This window comes from Centroberyx gerrardi, chromosome 16, assembly GCF_048128805.1.
Source record: "Centroberyx gerrardi isolate f3 chromosome 16, fCenGer3.hap1.cur.20231027, whole genome shotgun sequence".
NCBI lineage: Eukaryota > Metazoa > Chordata > Actinopteri > Beryciformes > Berycidae > Centroberyx > Centroberyx gerrardi.
The window spans coordinates 19,238,459-19,258,254 of record NC_136012.1 but is presented as its reverse complement, the minus strand read 5'-3'; the positions used below and the strand labels follow the sequence as shown (position 1 = coordinate 19,258,254).

The 19,796-nt window shown below is 43.4% G+C and overlaps 1 protein-coding gene across 2 annotated transcripts in view; it reads right to left on the bottom strand.

Moving 5' to 3' along the window:
• Nucleotides 1-1,948: 1,948 nt before the first annotated feature.
• Nucleotides 1,949-19,796, bottom strand: part of pcdh19 (protocadherin 19) — a 53,699-nt gene continuing 35,851 nt past the window's right edge. For both annotated transcript variants that reach the window (XM_078289178.1, XM_078289179.1), the window contains exon 5: nucleotides 1,949-3,758. In XM_078289178.1, coding sequence (XP_078145304.1) covers nucleotides 3,199-3,758 — 560 coding nt within the window. In that variant the 3' untranslated portion in view covers nucleotides 1,949-3,198. The remainder of the gene's footprint in view (nucleotides 3,759-19,796) is intronic.

Below are 19,796 nucleotides of genomic sequence, written 5' to 3'. Positions count from 1 at the left end.
TGTTAGCGAGTGCGTTTTCAGACCAACTTTCATGTTGGCTCCACCAGAGGGTACAGAGGGAATGGCAAATTAATTATAGAAATGAAGCCAGCCTCCTTTTCTTATCACAGAGGGCAGCTGTGTGGCAGCTGTGGGTTGCTCCTGGTTTTCCTTCTTCTCTTTCGATAGCACTGGAATGTCTCCTGTTCTGCATCTCTTCTCCGCTTCCCTGCATCAATCCATGCTAACTTACTCAACTGAAGGATCTGCTATGTATGGGGGTGGTGAAATGTGAAGCTTTTATTGAGTGTATATGACAAGGAAATTGCAGCAGATTGGCAAAGACCATATGTTGAAGAGTGAGGCTCTGCCTTGCCTTTCAACTGATTTCCTAGCTTTTAGAGTTCTACCCATCAAAGTCTACTAATAAATCAATATTTCAAGTGGGATATAGTGTCATAATGGCATCATGCTGTTGGCTGTGAAAGCACATTACCCACCAACCTAATGTAAGTGAGTCTCAATGACTGGCTGCATGGTCCTGATCAATGTCGGTATTGTAGTGTTTTGAGAGACATTTGGGAATGTTAAATGCCTCAAAAATGGCATGTGACCCACTCTAGCAAATGAAAAGAGCGTTGCCATTAGAAATAGACACTTTGGCTGGAGCATTCCCAAAGGTCTGCTTTGGAAATAATGGGAAAGAGCAACAGTGGACGCATGGAATATTAATGCAGACTGGGAACCAGCCTGTACTCAAACTGTTAATTTCCATTTCATCATGACAGACATGATAGTCATCACTCCATGTGTTATGCTGCAGCTTTCAAGCAACGTTCTCTAACAGATATTCACATCACATTATAGATTTTAATGAATTATGGAAAGACAAAAGATATTTCAAAATGGAAAATTAGCTCATTAAAATTTGCAATAATGCACACAGCACACACACTCACTTTCATTTGGCGGCTTATTCATTATGAGATATTTGATGGTAATTTCAAGACAGATATTAAAGCAGATATCAAAACGGACTCGTGTTGAGTGAAGACAAGGAAACAAAGTGGAGAACATTTAATAGTTTAATTATAAGCTGCTGTATACATTCAGTGATTATTCCGATTTTCATGTTGCCAGAAGCCATGGGTGAGACCAGCAAAAACATTCAGCTACAAGATCTAGTTTGTTGTATGCAATTTGTCCTTTTTCATTCATATTTTTCCACATTGTACATAGTTTACTGCAAAGCAACATAAAACCACATTGCTGATGTGCAATACGGTTCTTCCAAGACCTTAGTTCGTTCAAACATATGATTCCACCCAGTCTGTTGCGTGGTGCCTGTAGGGGGGAGAGCCCTGCTTTTGCCACTCTGGTCTCAACCTTATCCTTGAGATTAACTGAAAGCAGATGGCACAGGGTGACAGTACTGCTGAGCAAAGCTAGTCCGCATGTCTGCATACTCTCAGTTGAAGTTGGAAAAAGACTAGTCTTGTTAAACTTGATTGGGCCCGATAGGGAACCTGACTCATTAGACAGAATAGGTGGAACCCTGTCACCAGCTTTAAGAACAACGGTAACCCTCTTTCTCTTTCTTAGATACTAAGATTAAGCAACATCCTGCAATCTTTAAGGTTTTGTTTGCGTCTTTTTTGGTTTCTTTTGCTATCTCACTCTAAGCTCATTGAACTGACACACTAATGTTGGTGCTGAAATCGCTTCTTTTTTTTTGTCTTTTTACATTTTCTATTAGCCCACACAGAAACTTGATGGCACAAGAACTGACCAATAAGAAACTCTTTACAACAAGGTAGACTGCAAGTCAACAGTTGCCAGGGGTCACACAGTAAACAAAAAATAATCCAAGTTCATTTTGAAAAAAATAAAATAAAATAAAATAAAATCAGGTTCAATAAAAAAGCAAAAAACAAATAAACAAAAGCAAGTTAATTTCAAGTATAACTTACTGATAAAATAACTACACAGCATTAAATATTCTCATTATACATTTTTAAATTATTTATAAAATATATTTTGGCATATATGTTTTTTTTATTTTTGTGTTTGTGTAACAAACGCTACTGTAGCTTCAGTTGAACACCAATGTTTATTCGTTTTTTTTTTTTTACTGTTGAAACAAAACATTAAAGGGATTGTCACATAACAACAGGTTATTAAAAATGATAATAGTAAACCCTATACAGAGTTTCACATAGCAAGACATGAGTGACGATCCCTTCTATCCTAGCCCCATAGTCAAAAGTCAGAAAAAAGTACAAGACCAGAGCACAAAGTTCTAATTTGTGCTCCACTGGCTACAATCAAGGTTGGGCACAGGAGATTTCAAAAGCAATAAGTCTTTTTTTTTCATACAGCTCAATTGGAACACAAGGATCTGTCTGTCCCACTTCCAGTGTTCAGAGTGGCTGGGCAGATAGCGAGAGTTCATTTAGCTCCATCCGTGATAAAACATAAATACTGTAAAGACCTCACAGTCTGATGACACTAGGATGTCCTCAGGGATATGCAGAGAAGGCTTCTCTTATTAGACAGGGAGAGGGGGAAATGAGACTGGATTGTGTGAAAGGCCTCCCTTTCTTTCTCCTGTGTGCACTGAAAATTGTTGAAGGAGCAAATTGAGGATATTGTTGAGATGAATCCTGTGTATGTCTGTTGCCATTTATTACACTGACGGAGCTCACTATACAAAGGAACAAAGAGCGATTTTGGCAGCTAGAACAAACTGCAAAACCAAAGAAGGCAAATATCAGTTTGTGATACAAAAGTAGTTCAAAAGGCATAACTGTACTTCTGAATTGGCACCTTAGGTGTCCAAACAAGTTGCGTCCTGCTTTGGCGCAAGGGGCTGGAGAGCTCCACTGGCCACGTCCATGCAGTCAACAGTAACCTGCCTGTCCACTCGTTGCAGACTGATAAAAAGAAAACTGAACAAAAAGCAAACAAGGAAAAAGTACTGCGACTACAACAAAGCCACATCCACTACCTTGGCTGGAGCACACAACTAGCTGCAGCATACTACAGTTCCTTATCCTCAGCTTGAGCTGTTTCCTGGATATCGTATACTGCAAATGGGTGTGTCTCTCTACTTCCACGGCCTGACTTTCTCCTGCGTACACACAGCTATTGCGGGGTATATATATGTGAGTTTACACTGTATGTGTGTATGCATGTGGGTGTGTGTCATAGAGAAGCTCGCTAGAGCACAATGTCCTTCAGGCGCTTGCTGCTGGGGGATTCCTTGTCTCGGCCATCGTGGAGAAGCGTGTTGATCTCCCTGACGGCCGGCTCACTGTCCTTCCCCTCAGGCTGCCGCAGCAGGCTGTGGTTGGCGATACGCTCTGCGTCGCGGCATTTCAATGTGTTGTAGGCAGATGACGGCTTGGACACTGGGCTCTTCAGGTGCACAGGGGAAGTAATGGGACTGGCTGCCTCGCGCCCGTTGCCAGCTTCACGGACAGCACCGCCGTTGGCCTTGGGGCTGCACACCTGAGACTCCTGAGTCCGCTTTCCCTTAATCTCTCCCCGCTCCACGTCCTCAGGGCCATCCTTGCCAAAGGTGGCAAAAGTCCTTTTGGTGGTGCCATCCTCATAGTGGGGCACATCCACTGTGGTGGCCTCGATAGACAAAGCGATGACATTGCGGCCATGCTCGGGCGACTTGGCACGTGCCGGGATCGAGACACGAGGCATCCAGCAGCGGTCAGAATGGCCTAGGATACGACACTCATCCTGGCAGTGGAAGCCTTCACTGGGGTCTGCAAAACAAATGGGGGAGAGAGATAGAGAAGATGAGACTGTTAGATTTGTCTGTTAAACCAGCCTATGTTCCACTTTTTATATTAATTTGCATTTGCTTTCACAGATTTCATCATGGCATTTTTTCCAGGGCCTTCATTTTATTTAAGCATGTCAAAGCTGTCGTCCAGAAAAAAGCAACAACAACAACAATAACAACTGAAAAAACAATGCTGCAAAGTTTATATCAATTTGAAACGCCCAAGTTTAAATTGTTATGGATGATTTGCTTTCACTTTTATGTATGGCATTCTTGCCTCTACACAAGACTCCAGTTCTGCTGTCTTAACACTACTCGCTGACAACTAGAGCTGGATGTTTGAGGCACTTTTAATATGCCAATTAAATGATGTATTGTTAAATCAAAAGTCCATTTGCAGCTCATGCATAATTGGGTTTTCTGTAGCAACACTTGATGAAAGGCAGGTTTAAACAGTGCAATCAGATATCTCACTGAGAGAGACACCAGACGAGTTGCGGTATTGTTGCCTGGTTCATCTCTCTCTCTGTCTCTGTCATCTGGCGCCGAGTTATAAATATGTAATGATGTTTAACGCTGGAGTGAAAAAAAGATTTGTCTGAGTCTGTATAACTGCACTCTTTCAGGCTTTGTTGTGTTGGAGGGGAAGGGCTTTCAAGACAATTTTTGCATCGTTATAACAACAAAAAAGAGCCATGCACTCTTGCTCAAACTGAAGAGCTGTCATTTTCTTTCTCCTCCTTGTTATCCAAAAGAAACTGTCTTTAATTCACATATACACTTTAGTTGTCCAAAGGCCGATAGTTGGCGCTTGAAGTGTTTTGAATCCATACATATTTCATTATTAGCCATCTGCTCTGATAACCTAACAGGCATGTCCAAGATGCCCTTATGTTAACAAATGACCTCAAAGAGAGCTACTCTGCATACTCACTCACAAAGTGGCATATCGCGCTCTGCACTCACATAAAGAAAAATGCGTGGGGGACTCCAGCCTTGAAATGAAAATAGTTAACATGCTGACAAGGAATCTTCTGTAGCTCAGAAATAAAATTTGTTGAACAAGGTATCTTCAATAGCCTTATTGAAAATATGTGGAGTGCACCGTTTCAACATGATTCAGCTCCAGCAAACATAATTTCTTTTCTAATTTTATTTTCTTCGCTATGCCACTGTGTCGTAGTCTTCTCTCCACTGGCCCCAAAAGAACCTGACACACAGATGTGCAATGACACATTTCTAAGCTCCCCTACTGGTTGTCTCTCTCTCCATCCTCCCTTCTAGTGGCCCAAGGTGACAAGAAGGCATTGTGAGAAGGATTGCCATCGACCCAAGTGCATACGCTTACATCTGGCAATCGCGGCTTGACAGATCACCTAATTAAAATCACTAATTATCTGTTTTTCTCCCCTCTTTCCTGCACTCTGAGGGCACCTCTGCTTAGGGTCTGGGGATCGATATTTAAAGATCAGAGACAGGCTTTTCAGGGACAGACACGCCAGAGCTATCTCTCATAAAGCATAATCTGATTGGCAGATGACTTGGTGACTAAATGACTGAGTGAATGAGTAAAGGGTGTCATGGGCTATTTGAACCCAACTAAGGTAACCTCAGTGATGGATTAAGGATCTTGCCTACAGCCAGAAACACAGGAATACTGAGGCCAAGCAGGCAGAGACCAAGAGCAACCAGTGTCCATCATGAATGCTTCATGGCGAGACGGTGGCAGCAGAGGATTAGCCTACTTTGAGCTTGTGTGTGTCTAGACGCACACGCACACACACACACACACACGCACACGCACTCACACAGACATGCCGTTCTCTCCTCCAAATGCAGATTCAGACATCCTCCTACCCACAGGGGAAAATGATGCAATTAAAACCGAATAACAAATAAAGTTCTGGTTCGACTGCAGTGGCCTAAGTAGCTCAAATTTAGTCTGCAATTATAAGACCCAGGTGAACACACACAAGTCACATCTTAGAAAGACTTCTCATTATCTTAACTCAGTATCACAATAATAACTCGGCGTGAATTATAACATTATCCATTGTGCAGCAGAAATTAGGTATTTTACATAGGTATTTTCTACAGAGCTAAAATTCTTTCATAAAGGTGAAATAGAAGAATGAGCAAACTGAATATATGTTTCACAAGTTGCACATCTGTATGTGTATGTAAATGTGTGTGAATGCTGATTGACCCGAGCAACTGCACTGGCAGCAGCCAAGCAGACAAGAGGCATCAAGCAGGGGGATTTGTATAAAGAGAGGTTTAAAATTCAATATACAGGGATCCAATCCAGAATGTAATAATGTAATCACAACTGAAAATCTTCACTAGGTACTGGGAACAAAATGCAGGGCAATGAAAAAAAGAGAAACATGCCCACACACTAGATTAATGCTCCCTGTCCACCATGCAGGTATTTTTTAATGCCCTTTCAAATCCCATGTTCTTTTCTTAATCCTGCCTGCATCCTCATGAACTGTATCTTCAACTTACCTGTTTATACAAATACCCCCGCCTGATGCCTTTTCTCTGATATGGTGCTGCCAATAGAGTTGATTGAGGCAGTCATATAGCATCTAACTTGTAGTATATTTGGAGAGATTATGTTTTAGTTCTTAGAGGCAATTATAATCTGTGTGTGTAAACACCACAATACACATTTGGAAATTGTTATATAAATTTGCAACTTGTGATACGCTTGTAATCTAGATTTTAACTCCACACCTAGTTTTCTGAAATCCCCACTAAAAACTTCATGTTTGACAAAGCAGATCTCCTTCTCTAAAGATTAAAGATTTACTAGCATCTTCTTGATGAATGCAACTTCCTCTAAATAGATTTGCTTCTTTCTACAGCCCGGAGCATTTTTCTAAAGCCTGAAAAGCCTTGAGGCACAAAGAAACATACACAAGTCGTACGCTCTCTACTTAGCGGCGCATGCATATGCAGTGAATACCCTTTTCCCCCTTTCCTTTAGGGGTCTATGGGAGAGCAACTGGGTTGTAAATGACATTGTTATGAAAGCCAAGTGCCATTAACACTCACACATCCTGCCTCTGCCTAGAGCTCCACAAAAAGCAGATGTCACTCTCAAAGACCCACAAAAAGTGGAAGACAAAATTTTTATAAATAAGTGATAGGCCATCGACCTCTGACAAAACACAATCTCTTCCTATTCCAAAGAAAGAAAAAATTCTAATGCTAAGAGATGAATTAAATGGCTTTCACATCAGCGCTGAGATTTGGAGGCAACATGCAAAGCGTAGAACACAGAGAAGATACCTCCTGCTGTGAATGTCTATTCAAAGTCATCAGGAAAATAAGCTTGCCAATCAGTTCCAGGAACAGACTTAAAGTACAGTACAGAGCAGGATGTCAGTGGGAACATTTCCTATCTAGGATTTAATACCTATTAATTACTGAGGGAGCTCCATCGGGAGGCAGAGGCTGCCCGTGTTTTTCAGTGTTCCAAATTTGAAATAGAAATAAAGTGTAATGGCGGGGGAGACAAAAAAATTGAGGTTTCAAATACTGCAGCACTGCTAACAAATCGGGAATGCTGTGCTTTTATTCTGAATTAAGGTCCAAAGACTAGCAAAGGCATTGGGGAGCACTTTAAATATGTATGTACTGATGCGCATGGCATTGGCGAATAATAAATATTGCCACTTCAAATGCAAAAACAAAACTCTCCTGATAGCACTGGCCATGTTTTGCTGTTTGTAGTTACCTGGAACAACATCACTTTGCATCAGCGGGGGGAGAAAACCCACATGTTCCCTGCCTTTTCAGCTTCATCTGCTGCAGTCTGCCAGCAGCCGACTCAATTCAACTTCACTCCCTCAATCAGATGAAGGCGTCTGAACTTCAAGTCACAGCAGACAGGTCTTCAGCATGGGGCTCCCAGAACCTGACAAGCTCATTGCTCAATTTACCCTTGTGCACCGCCTATAATGATCCCTCCAAGTCTTACACCTGGAGGTGCTATTTGTTTGTTGCTAATGTAGCAAAAGAGGGGAAATCAGTGAAAGACCAAGCGTATAATCCCCTGCCACAAAAGGGAAGGGCTCTGTTCACTGGAAGAGGCAACTCCCCTAAAAACTCTCTGAGCTTTCGCCAGATATTTTGCGTCCTGGTTGGCAGCCGTTGAAGCCTGGCTTGGAAAACAGAAGGAGTTTTCCCTCCAAAAGTAGTGCACAAAGCCTGCAGGTTGAAAACAATGATGTAATCCTATACAATGAGTGTAGGCAGGCACAAGAAACAGAGGGCCAGATTAGAGGGCGCAGGGTTGACTTGATGTGAACCCAGATTCAGGTGACACACTCTCATTTTCTATTGGATAGTTTAATTGTAGCCATAGGGCTATGGGGACTTGCGGTATGACACAATTCAGTCAGTTTGGGTTTACAGCAAGATGAGCCCTAAAAAGAATTTGGAACAGCAGTGTGGCATGATAAGTCATATTATAAAGAATGTCTGCCACTTTTGACCTAAACTGCTTTTTTGTATTTTTTTCTGTATACTGACATTTTTGTTACAGCAGTAACAATAAATGTCCTCATTTTGACTGTCATATAAAAAGAGAGACTTCTAAACAGAAAGGCAGACAGTATCATGTAAAGTTATTATCATGCAATAGCTTCACAAGGAAATAATGTCAAGACATTTTAAACCTGGAAAGGCTTTCCTCGTGGCCACAGTTTCCCTTTGCTTTGCCTTGCTTTTCCCCTCTTCCCTTGCTGTCGTTGGTATTACACCCTACATCCAAATCCTAAGACAATGCCACCAAATCTGGCCTGTGTGAATAGACAATTAATCGGCTCTGGTGACTGAGAGAGCAAACAGCAACCCTGACATTTTGTTTCGTCTCTTTCCTTCCAGCTGCATGAGCGGTGCTGGGGAGTGGCACAGAATGAGAGTTAAATGAATGGGGCTGCAGTCAGTCCTGCTGACCCGCTTTGAGGACAGACTGGTAGCCAAGACTCCTTGTCATGTCTGGGTGATGTGCAGTAGATCTGCATTTGCCACTACAGAGCTCTCCGCTGTCTGCTCTCAACAAGTTGGCGTACTATATGTTTGACAGTGGAATGGCTGTTTTCTAATTGGTCTCCACATTAATTTTCCATCCTAGCAGCCACATGGCAAAGATTGATTAAATCTAAATTATCACTACAGACTCTTGATGGAACCCGTGATGCAGAAGCTGATGGGGAATCACAGGAGACGATGAAATTCAGGAAATGAGGCACCTGCAGAACAGAGGGTGACTCTACTGTTTGTAGTTGGTTGGTACAGTGGTCGGGACAGGCCAGTTAGGTCTCGAGCAGACCTAACTGGCTTGGCCATGGCTGATCCAAACGCTGGGGATGGAGCTTAACGTCTAGTCTGCCCCAACTACAGCAGAGGACAGTTCTATGGCCAGCTGAGGCTGAGGCTTGGCCAAGCAGCCTCCTACACTACTCACCAGGGAGAGTCCAAGCGCTGCTGTCATCCCAGCCAGCCAATTCAGTCTGTGGGCCATAAATCAGCCTGGAGGCCTGGCTCCTGCGGGAGCGGCAAGATGGAGTGTGATGGTCTTGTTTTTACAAACAGTGGAGGGGCACCCTTACTGCGCCACGCAAGCCATCATTCTCTGCACAGCGCCGAGTCCTCTCCCTCTCCCCACAGCATCTGGTTCAGTCACATCAAGTAACCCCCCCCCCAAATACACACACACACACACACACACAGCATCCATCCATCCCTTGCAGCCCATCCTCTACACTTCTCCTTCTGTCCTCCTCTTTCATCTCATCAGTATTGCTGTCTCACGTACATTGGCTTAATTAAATAAATCCTCCACCCAAAAATCTCTTCCTCTCTTTTCTGCCTATCTGACCCTCCAGACTTCCTCCTCCTCCTCCAGTCAGATATTAATTATTGAGGAAATTAGACTCACTGGGCGGCCTTGTTAGGACTGTCGTACGGATGGTGAAGCCAGGGGTTCATGTGGCCCCAGTTCTATTTCTGAGCATTAGTACCAGTCAATTTATCAAGAAGGGATTCACTATCTAGTCCATCGAGCATTGGTAAGTGTGTCTGACAGCTCGTCACTTCCACCACGCCTGCCTGTGTCTTCTCAACAGCTAACACAAAATGACTTGTTAACTTACAGTATATCTAGCGTCAGCACTACATCGTGCCTGTTGTTTATAAGCATTTCTTTCATTAATTGCTTTAAAAGCTAGCAGTAATTCAAGCCAAATTCAGAACAGGTTTACTTCCAGTCTTCTGCTTTCTTTCTGCCTTGCCTTCCTTGCTATTAGCCCATCCACCCCAGTGTGTGCATTCTATAGCAGGTCCTGGTATAAAGAATGAATTTCCAAACTGGTGTTGACAAACAATGCACTAGCTTCTAAATTGGTACAAACAGCATCTGTTTAACAGCTGTGTAACTGCGGCGGGAGAAAAAAAGCAATCGCTATGCCGTTTTATAAATCACTTTGTCATCGCAGTGCACTGTTTTGTTCAAAGGCAGGACCACTAGCCAATGGACTGCTTGATGTAGTGGAAACGATGCAAGCTGGTTGTCATGATGACATACGTGGGTGGGCTGGTTTCAATGCCCTGGCAACAAATTCTATTTTGCTGAGAGGAATCTCCTCACACCCTGCTTTACTGTGGCTCTATACCTACCATCAATGGCAGATAGAGGTCCCAGTTCCTGGGTAAAGGTCCTATAAATGCCACTGCAGGCTCTGGGGGCATTACCCTTGGCTCGTACCGTGACATATGGAGATACGGAACGCTTGCAGCGGCAGGTTTCAGAGTGATAATAACTGATCTGGTGTGATCTGTGGGTTTTTGTAACTAGCCAATGTAATAATTCATGCAGTGGCTTTCATACATTATATGAGCCTGTGAGCCCGAGGCTGCCTCAACAGCCCCTCTGAACTGGATTTAACCTGGGCAGACACGCATGAAGAGTTAAGCCAGGCTGAGTGAGGCTGAAATGGGCTAAACTGAGAAAAGAGGGTAGAGAGAGTTTCCCTGGAGAGGGAACAAGACCAGTATGGCACACATGTATATATCCACAAAATGCCAGGAAGCCACTGCTCAGACAACCTTGGGCGAGAACCGTGTCTGTATGAACAGAGACTTGGTGGAGGGAAAAAGACTTCTTCCTGAGAGCCTTCCTCACTGGAGTTTGAAACACAGAAGACTGTCTCATGATGTAAAAATAATCACACATGACCAGGTTTTAGCCATGTCGCTGCCCTTAGAAACAATTAGTTATATTGTTGCCTGCAAAAATATAATAATGTCATTACAATAACAAAAGTTAGATAACTTTGCAGTCACCAATACAAGAAAAACTTGTCAGTGATGTGATTCAGCAGAGGAAATTCATCATTCATCATTCGTCTTTTTGAGAGATTATTTTTAAATACGAAGGATACAGAACAGGAAAAAAAGAACTCTTAAACTCAAAATGAAACAGCATTTTGAAAACATCTAGCTTCCATAATATGACGTATTTCTAGTTGAAACAGGATGTTGGGGCGGAACATAACGCAGGATTGTTCAAAAATCTGTGATGGTATTATTGGTTGGAAATTTTATATATGCCAACTGTTTGTTTTTTTTGTTTGTTTTTTTATTCAACAATAATGTATGCCAACTGTTACATTTTTCCATGAAGTAAAAGTAATGCAATACTGATAAAAAAAAATATGAGAAAATAAAAAATGAAAATAAAAAAAGTCCTTCTTTGGCATTTGGCCTCGGAATCAATATAACCGTCTAGCCTGAACACCTTTATAAGTTTTTAAAAGACTTCTTCCTTACAGAAATATAACACAGGATATTCTTGACTCTTCTTCTTGAGTTGTTTTTTGCTTTTATGGTTTTAAGGGTCTTGATGACTTAGATCTAGCTTACTGACTGGGGTAGTTAAAACATCTAAAACAGTTCAACATCTATCTTACGTGTGTAAACAATTATTGAACCATATTAAATTGTTGACTAAAAGTTGAATCATTTTTAGCACCAATTACTTTTACTTTCCAGCTTCATATTTGATCCAGGAGGTATTTACAGTAAACAGTAGGTTGTAAGTGATGTACTTAACTATTTGGAAATGGAAAATGTCATCCATGTCCATGCTCATCCACCAAATTGCCCTTCTAATGATGAGTCTCAAATTAACCTGGGTCCTGGCATCCGGCCCCACAACAACAGCGCAACGCACTCCCGAATCTCAGCACAACAGGCCATTGGCGTCCCAGTTGCAGGCCTGCCCAAGCCGCCATGCCAGCCTGTCTGCCTGCCTTTGTCTGCTGGCTCATTTCCTCTACAATGCATCTGCAGAGGACATCTTTAAATACACTGGAACAAATGCAGCATTTCTGTGTTTAAGCTTGACCGAGCTAGCAAGCTAATTTGCTCCTAAACCCTTGAGTCTGAGAGAAGCAAGGGGGACAGAAACAGACAGTAAATTACATCTGTGAATGGGGTTTGGGGGGCAGAGGAAAGCTATAGGGGGATGGGGGATGCAGAGGAGCAGGAGAGAGCGGGCTCAGGGACGCAAGCCCACTCTCTCCTCTGTGTTGTTGATGTCATGACCTCTGAGTAATACATTGCTTAGGTCACTTAGGTCACTGAGGTGCCTTTCTCTCATTTCTAAGTAAGCAACCTTAAACCAGGAGTGTCAATTAGATATTCATAGACTGAATCTAGTGATCTGCTGGGCTAAATCCCAGTTACAGAACTGTAAGGTTTTCAGGAATTCTATGGAGGTGGGTTTACACATGCAAATGCCAGGGAAATAAAACAATGGATGATAGAAAAAACAAGCGTTTTTGTAGCAGGCAGTGCTTGCATGGAGCTTTCCCTCCTTGAACAGGAATTCTATGCAATTAAGAAACAAACGTGTTGAGTAAAGCTGTTGTGCTTGTTCTGTAAAATCTATATGAATAAAGATCGTTCACCAACACTACGATTTCTATTTGCCAATCCATGTTTTCCTCCCTATACTCTCACAAAACACGACCAATCATGTTCGCAGAAATGGATTTGTGATTGAACATGGTTTTGAACAACCTATACAATCCGCCACAGCCTACTGTAAGAAACCACTATATCCTCACACATGTTTTACCATAAAGAGCCATTTCTCACATCGTTTCCTTCCCATCCAAGTGCTATTTGTTGTAGTCAGTGGAAATAAACACAATACTTCAATGCCTATCAAAGGCAAACCCGTCTGAGTATCCCATAGCCTGAGCTCAACAAATCAATGTGTCTTGGTCCAAACAACTGGGCCCAGCACACCGGGGCGGCATACTAACATCTTAGGATTTCCCCTCCCTCTGTGAGCTTCAGCTCTGCCTCAAAAGAGTGCCCTTACATAATTAATGTAATGTGCCTTCTCATTCAGTCATGTTCGCTTTGTGTCAGCCAGGACTATGTGTTTTATATTCCATTTTATCTCGTCGCAAAAGCACCAGCATCCTTTCTACTCTCTCTCATTTCTTTCTATCTTTTTCCCTGTTCTTTTTTCGCCTTCCTCTTTTTTTTTGCTTTTTTCCACTTGTCCCTTTTCCCTACAATTTTAACAACCTCTGGAAGTAGGACAATGTAGCCTGGTGAGTGTAGTGGTATGTATGAGGGGCAGGTTTAACTCAGCATGCACAGACATTAAAAAGGGGTTGGCCCTCCTATGGAGAGCCTAGCGTTCCATTAGGGTTTGATAAGAGAGCCCTGATTCCCACTAAACCTGACTGACAATGTCACTCAGGGACAAGTAGCAAATGAAAGAAATAAGCAAAACACAAGTGTGGCCTTCACTGTGCGGCAGTGCATTAGATGTAGATCTGCTGGGCTGAGGAGAAGCAAGAGGGAAGGCTTTCTTACTTTTTATTTCCCAGTCACAAAAGGCCATTTTGTTTGGCATCTGGGAGGCATGTTGATTCCCTCCAAGGTTCCCCATTATCCACCACAGTGAGGCCTGGGCTGTGATAGCACTTAATATCAGACCGTCAGAACCAATGTCCGTAGTATTCCTTCAGCCACCCACCAGTGCTACACTATAGGGGAGATTGTCAGCAGTGAGCTAGTCTAAGCGAAGAGCCGCAGCTCGTATCTAAGACACACAGATTGAAGTGGAGGTGGGAGACTGGACTGAAGAAAAGAGAAGGAACTAATAGGCACATCTTTTCTGATTTGAGGAACATGACTATAGCATACATAAGGATGATGGCAGAGGTCTGACACAGTGGCAGTAATTGGATTTCCCAGGCCCTGTGCCCACTCGTGATACCACGCTGAGCTGTGACATGAAAAGCCCTTATGTGTGGCAGGGGAGCAAGGTGCAGTAGAGTGGAAGTGACAGGTGTCAAAGATCCAATTCCCCCGCTCCTCTCGATCCCCGAGTTCCTTTTCTCTGGAGACAGCTGAGGATCAACCTGCCCTGTGGTAAAGCCAAACACCAAGCCTGACACAGTTGCAAATCCACGCTAGTTAAAACTATGTAAGGTGCAGTGGAGGGGGGAGGGGAGGGTGGTGGGGGGATGGGGCGGGGCATAAGTGCATGGGGGCGGGGGTGTCAGCAGCACTGTGGCGATAAGTAGTCACAGCTTGATTGCACAACAGATGCTTTTGCACTTCTTACTATCGGTTGCTTGTAAATTTGGTGATCTAGGAATTAAAGCTTACTCTACAGATGCAGTCATTGTAAGTCGCTCTGGATAAGAGCGTGAACTAAGTGCCTAAAATGTGATGTAAATAGAACATGCATGCACACTCACAGAGACATGCACACGCACACACACACACCAACAATTTGCCATATCAGATGTCAATGGTGAATGCTATACCATGTGATGCCAATTTCTGCTAACATTCTAATTAGGACTTATGAGAATGCTTGCTTTAGATATTTTCTGATGCCAATGTGAGCTGAATGTGGAGGAGCACAAGGTTTCTATTATAGTATCATGCTGGAAAAGACACAAAGGAGCCTGAGACCCCTATTGTGGTTCCTGAGTGTTGGGGGCAGTACAGTGTCTGGCCATAGTGCTCTCCCTGCTCTCTGCATGCATTCTGGCCTCATCTTTAATGGGGAGTGCATGAGAATAGGCACATCATTAAAAAGAGCCATTCCGAGGCTTTCCTGTCTGCCATTAAACTTAACAGCCAACCTCTCCCATTACCTTTTACCCTCCCTTTAAAAGAGGTAGGGGACAGTGGGGTCTGAAAAATCACAATTGGCTGGCCGGATGTATCAATTTATTGAAATCTGTCCCTTTTTGAGAAAAACACAATCAATTGTAGATGAAAAACACTATTCCTGGAATGCGCTGGGAGCATGTTTTTTTTTCTATCTCTTCTCTCATTGAGAAATAGCCAGAAAATGAAGGTTTAAGAGACTGGGAGGCATTTGCATATGAAGGCGTATTGGAAGAGCGAGTCCAAGCAAGGAGTAGTGGAGACCTTGTGGTCAAGAAAAGGTTGAGTGAGGCACCCTGGGTCCACACACACACACACACCTCTGCGGGTCCCTTCTCTCTGTAGCTGTGACTTTAATCCCTCATCAATAGTTCATAATCTGGGTCGCCAGCAGCCACGGAGCGCCTCCCTCTATTGAGATCCACTCAAAATGGTGAATTACAACACGGTGAGCTCATCCTGGCAAGGTCATGCGGGGGACAGAGAGTGGACACTGACACTGACTGGTGAAGCAAATATGGCAATGATAGAGGTGCTCTGGATGACTTCTCCTTAACCTGTGCTCCTGAGGAAAAAATCCAAAGAACAATGTCTGCCAATGGTGTATGTTTTATAGGTCTGGTTTGAGCACAATGTTTCTGCAAGAAAAAGTCTGTATTTCAACCGATAAAATGTTACAGAATAAATCACTCTCACTGAATATACATGAGGGGAACAAAATATGGAAATACCATATGCCCGAGGTAGTAACCTTTTGTTGCCACAACTGAGGAGGACGACATGACTTTACTGCTACATATTCCGTCTGAGTTGTAATGTTGTCAGGAGAAACGAGGGAATGAGGCACAAGATAAAAACCAGGATGGAGGTGACAAAAACAGTGGCAGAGACATCAGAATGAAAGAAAAAGGGAGTAGGGGAAATCTCATATGGATTAAAGAGGAGAGGTATACTGCTTTTCCCACAGAAGGGAAGTGATAGGGGTTAAAAAAAGAAATGCACGTTGCCGCAGCGCAGGAGAACCCCCCCTCTCTCTTCCTCTCTCTTGCCCCAGCTGCAGTGATAAATGTCTCTTTGTATTCTGGACAGAAAACTGCGGGCTACAATGTACTTGTCAGAAGACAGCTGATTTTCCCCTTAAACAGAGCAGAGTATATTCTTAATCTTTCCTTTCGCAGAGGGAGAAGATAAAACAAATGCCTCTTGCCAAGACACATAATGCCCAGAAAATCTCCCCCCATTCACCACACATTTGTGAGGCGTGCGGCTGCGAATGTGCTTCTGTGTGTGCAATGCATGTTTGCAGGTGTAGTTATAGCATGTGACACTGCATATTATTTGTACTTTCCTATATTTCACAGCATCCTTAATCCCTATAGTGTAGCCATGGTTCCACTATGAGGGCTCCTAAATAGGAGTCGGTGCTACAGCTAATGGAGCTGATTATAGCTATCTGGGCTATGGGCCAGCTGCCAGACTCTGCCCTGCCTAGAGGGAGCACAGGCCGCCTGGTGTCTGATACCCTGGGATCCCTGTAATACAAGCCTTGCTTTGGCAGTCACTCGGCGACTACCCTGCCCACTTACAGCCACACACTGAGACTTAGTTGAGTTAGTCTATGTGCACGCGACATCCTCATCGTATTGTCCATCATGGCTACTGTACACGGTACCAATCAATAATCACACCATTTCAGTGTGCCTCACCGGACCCGTGATAATGAGTAAGGTCACATGTACTGAGGCGGTGATAGCAGGTCGTGGCATTATAAAGGTGTGGCACGGACTTTGCCTCTGGAGAGGAACTGGGGTCGTCACCAGAGGGCCAGGATCAGGATCTCATGGCTGTCACTTGGTGTGTGTGATTCGAGTGCAGATGGGGCTGGAGCCTCCCCAGCCACCAGACCTCTGCTTCAACCCATAGTCTTATTACAGCTGGCTCTGTATTGGAATGGAGAAGGAGCTGGGCGCACACTGTGACCTCAAAGGACTGAAACACACCGGCCCGACTAGGAAAAATGGCTACTGCCTTGGGTTCCCAGACGAGGAGCAGAATCAATCGGAGCCACAAGCTGGTAGACTGGAGACGATGCAATAGCCCTGCTACTTGAATTTCACTCTATTTCCCCCTACCCACAGTATTTCTCTCTTGTGCCATCTCTTTATCTCTCTCTCTTTCCCCCTTCCTGCGCTCATTAACCTTTAAACACACACACACACACACACGCACACACACTCACACTCCCCATACTGTGTACACACACTCAGACAGATTTAAAATTCAGGTGCTCTCTCCTCTCCCCTCTCTCTAACACACTCGGTCCCCATCAACTTCAGCACATTACCTGTTCTTAATCTCCCTCCCTCTGTCTGGGATCATCCTGATCCCCCTGTTTTCCCATCTGCTGTCGATTGGGGCCCAGCTTGGCTAGGTGTTCGACAAACAATTGTGATTCACTTGGTTTCTGAGGAGATTATTAACACACCTAGCATGCCACAGCGTCATGAATAAGCAATGGAGATCCGGAGCCCTATTTTCTCTCTCTCTGTTTCCCCTCTCTCTCTCTTTCTCTCTCTCTCTTACCCTGGCGCGTTGCGAACTGAATGCCAGGATTGTCTAGAAAATGAGCTGTCAGTGGAGGGCCTGCAATGAGATACATCAGGCTCATTGTGAGCCCTAGAAAATAATGAACCATTCCCATTTCTCTCTCTGATATGTTCAATACGCTATCCATGACAAGTGCAGAGAGATAAGCAGTCCCCTCTTGAGCTGATTAAATACACTGGGTGTATTGAGGAGAGCTTTGGCAGGATGAGGGTTCAGGGGATGCCATTATAGCATTATAATGTTATGTTGTGAGTCATGGGCTGGAGATGAAGACCTTTTGCGTGTGCTTTTGTCTGCGTCTGTGTCAATGTGTCTGTTCATGCATGTACACGTGCAAACGCATGTGCCTGTGCGTGCATGCAGTTCAGGAAGAGCTTGTAAAACTCAACAGAGATCTAAAACATTTCTGTCTATGAAGTTTATGAAAGTCCTTCCAAACAACTCTTAACGTATTCTCCCGTGGAATTAACTAAAGAACTAAAGGGATGGGCCTGCACATGATTTTGAAAGAAACTGTTGATTTACTTGTGCTTGTATTGCAAACAAACACTACCAAGAGGCCATAACCCATTTTTCAAAAAGTAGAACACAGACATAAAAACTGGTTTGCCTGAAAGCAGACTTGGTTCGCACAATGAGATATGTTTTAAAAAAAAAAAAAAAAACTTCAGATCTTCCCGTTAAGTGATAGAGTGGGTGTCGTCTATTTTACCAAGGGCAAAGCCAATATAATAGGTCAACTCTGGTTTATTATAATGGGTGTAATTTCAATAAAACCATGCCAGACAAAGACCTCACTGACTCACACTAATTTAGACATGTAAAGTACGATAAAAAAGATGAGCACAGATGGACACAGCTTGAAATTACATTTTATATCTTTATATTTCTTCTAGTCTCTACATCTCAGAGGCAAAATCTTCAACTTGGTTGTTCATTACAGATTTCATTACACCTGCTTGCATGAATTCTCTGGTGTGTTTGAGCATACAGTGTGTGCACTGTATCTTCCTTAATGCTTGTATTGCACTGAGCTCTTTGTCATTGTCAGCCATTTTACCTCCACGGGTTCCACATTAGATTAGGCAAATCCAAATCAAAATGGATGGTCCCAGTATAGTGTTTGTATGTTAATCTAATCATAAAATATCATAAGGCGACACGCGTTGTTGCCAGCCAGAAACACAAGGATAGTTTTGATGTTTAATTCAATCAAATGTTGTTTGAGAATCAGTCAAATCCTCTGGCGCACTCATGGAGTTATCTTGCAGCGAGAGAAAGAAAAAAAGCACTCCTACCTGTCAGAGAGATTGTTTCCTCTCTTCCTCTTTTTATTTTCCCTCCCTAAGACTGCTTACTAGACTCGCAGCTCATCTCTCCATCTCTCTCTCTCTCACACGCATACTCTCTCTCCCCCTCTCGTTGTCAGCACAGCCCTGTTCCTGTTGCTGTCCTGATTCTGACACCTGTCAGCATTTTCATTAGTAGATCAGAGAACTGCAAACTAGAGATGTTCCCGTGTTGAATTTAGGGCAAGTTTGCAGCAGAAACATGTAAGGTGCCTTTACTCTTTCTTTAATTCAACAGGGGAAGGGAACTGCTTGACTGGCACAAAGTTGGGAGATGTGGGTTGGAGATGTTTGCAGTCAGTAGATGGAGACAAAAGAGAAAAAGAGAGAGAGGGAGAGGTAGAGAGGAAGAGAGAGAGAAGGGTGTGTGTGTGGCTTGAAATCAATTAGGAACAGTGAAACCCTGCGGATCCACCGATGGAAGAAGGGAATATGGAGAAGTCTGCGGCCCACGGAGGGGCTTCCATTCCTGGGCTGCAGCTTCAGGCACACACCCATAGGGAGCTAACAGATAGATGAGAGATATCCTCCAGGGGTGAAGGCCATGGAATATGTCAGAAATGAAAGAAGCCTGTTCCCTGCTCTGGCTAATTGAGCAGTCTTGGGTCACTTTGAGTCTAATAAGCCAAGAAGAAGAGCTTTTTTTGACAAACACTAGCACACTGACCCGGAAATAATTCCAAAGCCAAGACCGCAAACCTCTAAACCCACGAAATGGACACTGTGAAAAAGACATCAAGATTATACTCTCCCTCTGTCTGTAGAGATAACTTCAGCGATTTAACAATACATGAATCTTAAGCCTTAAAAACCATGGCTCATCCATATCTGGGAGGAAT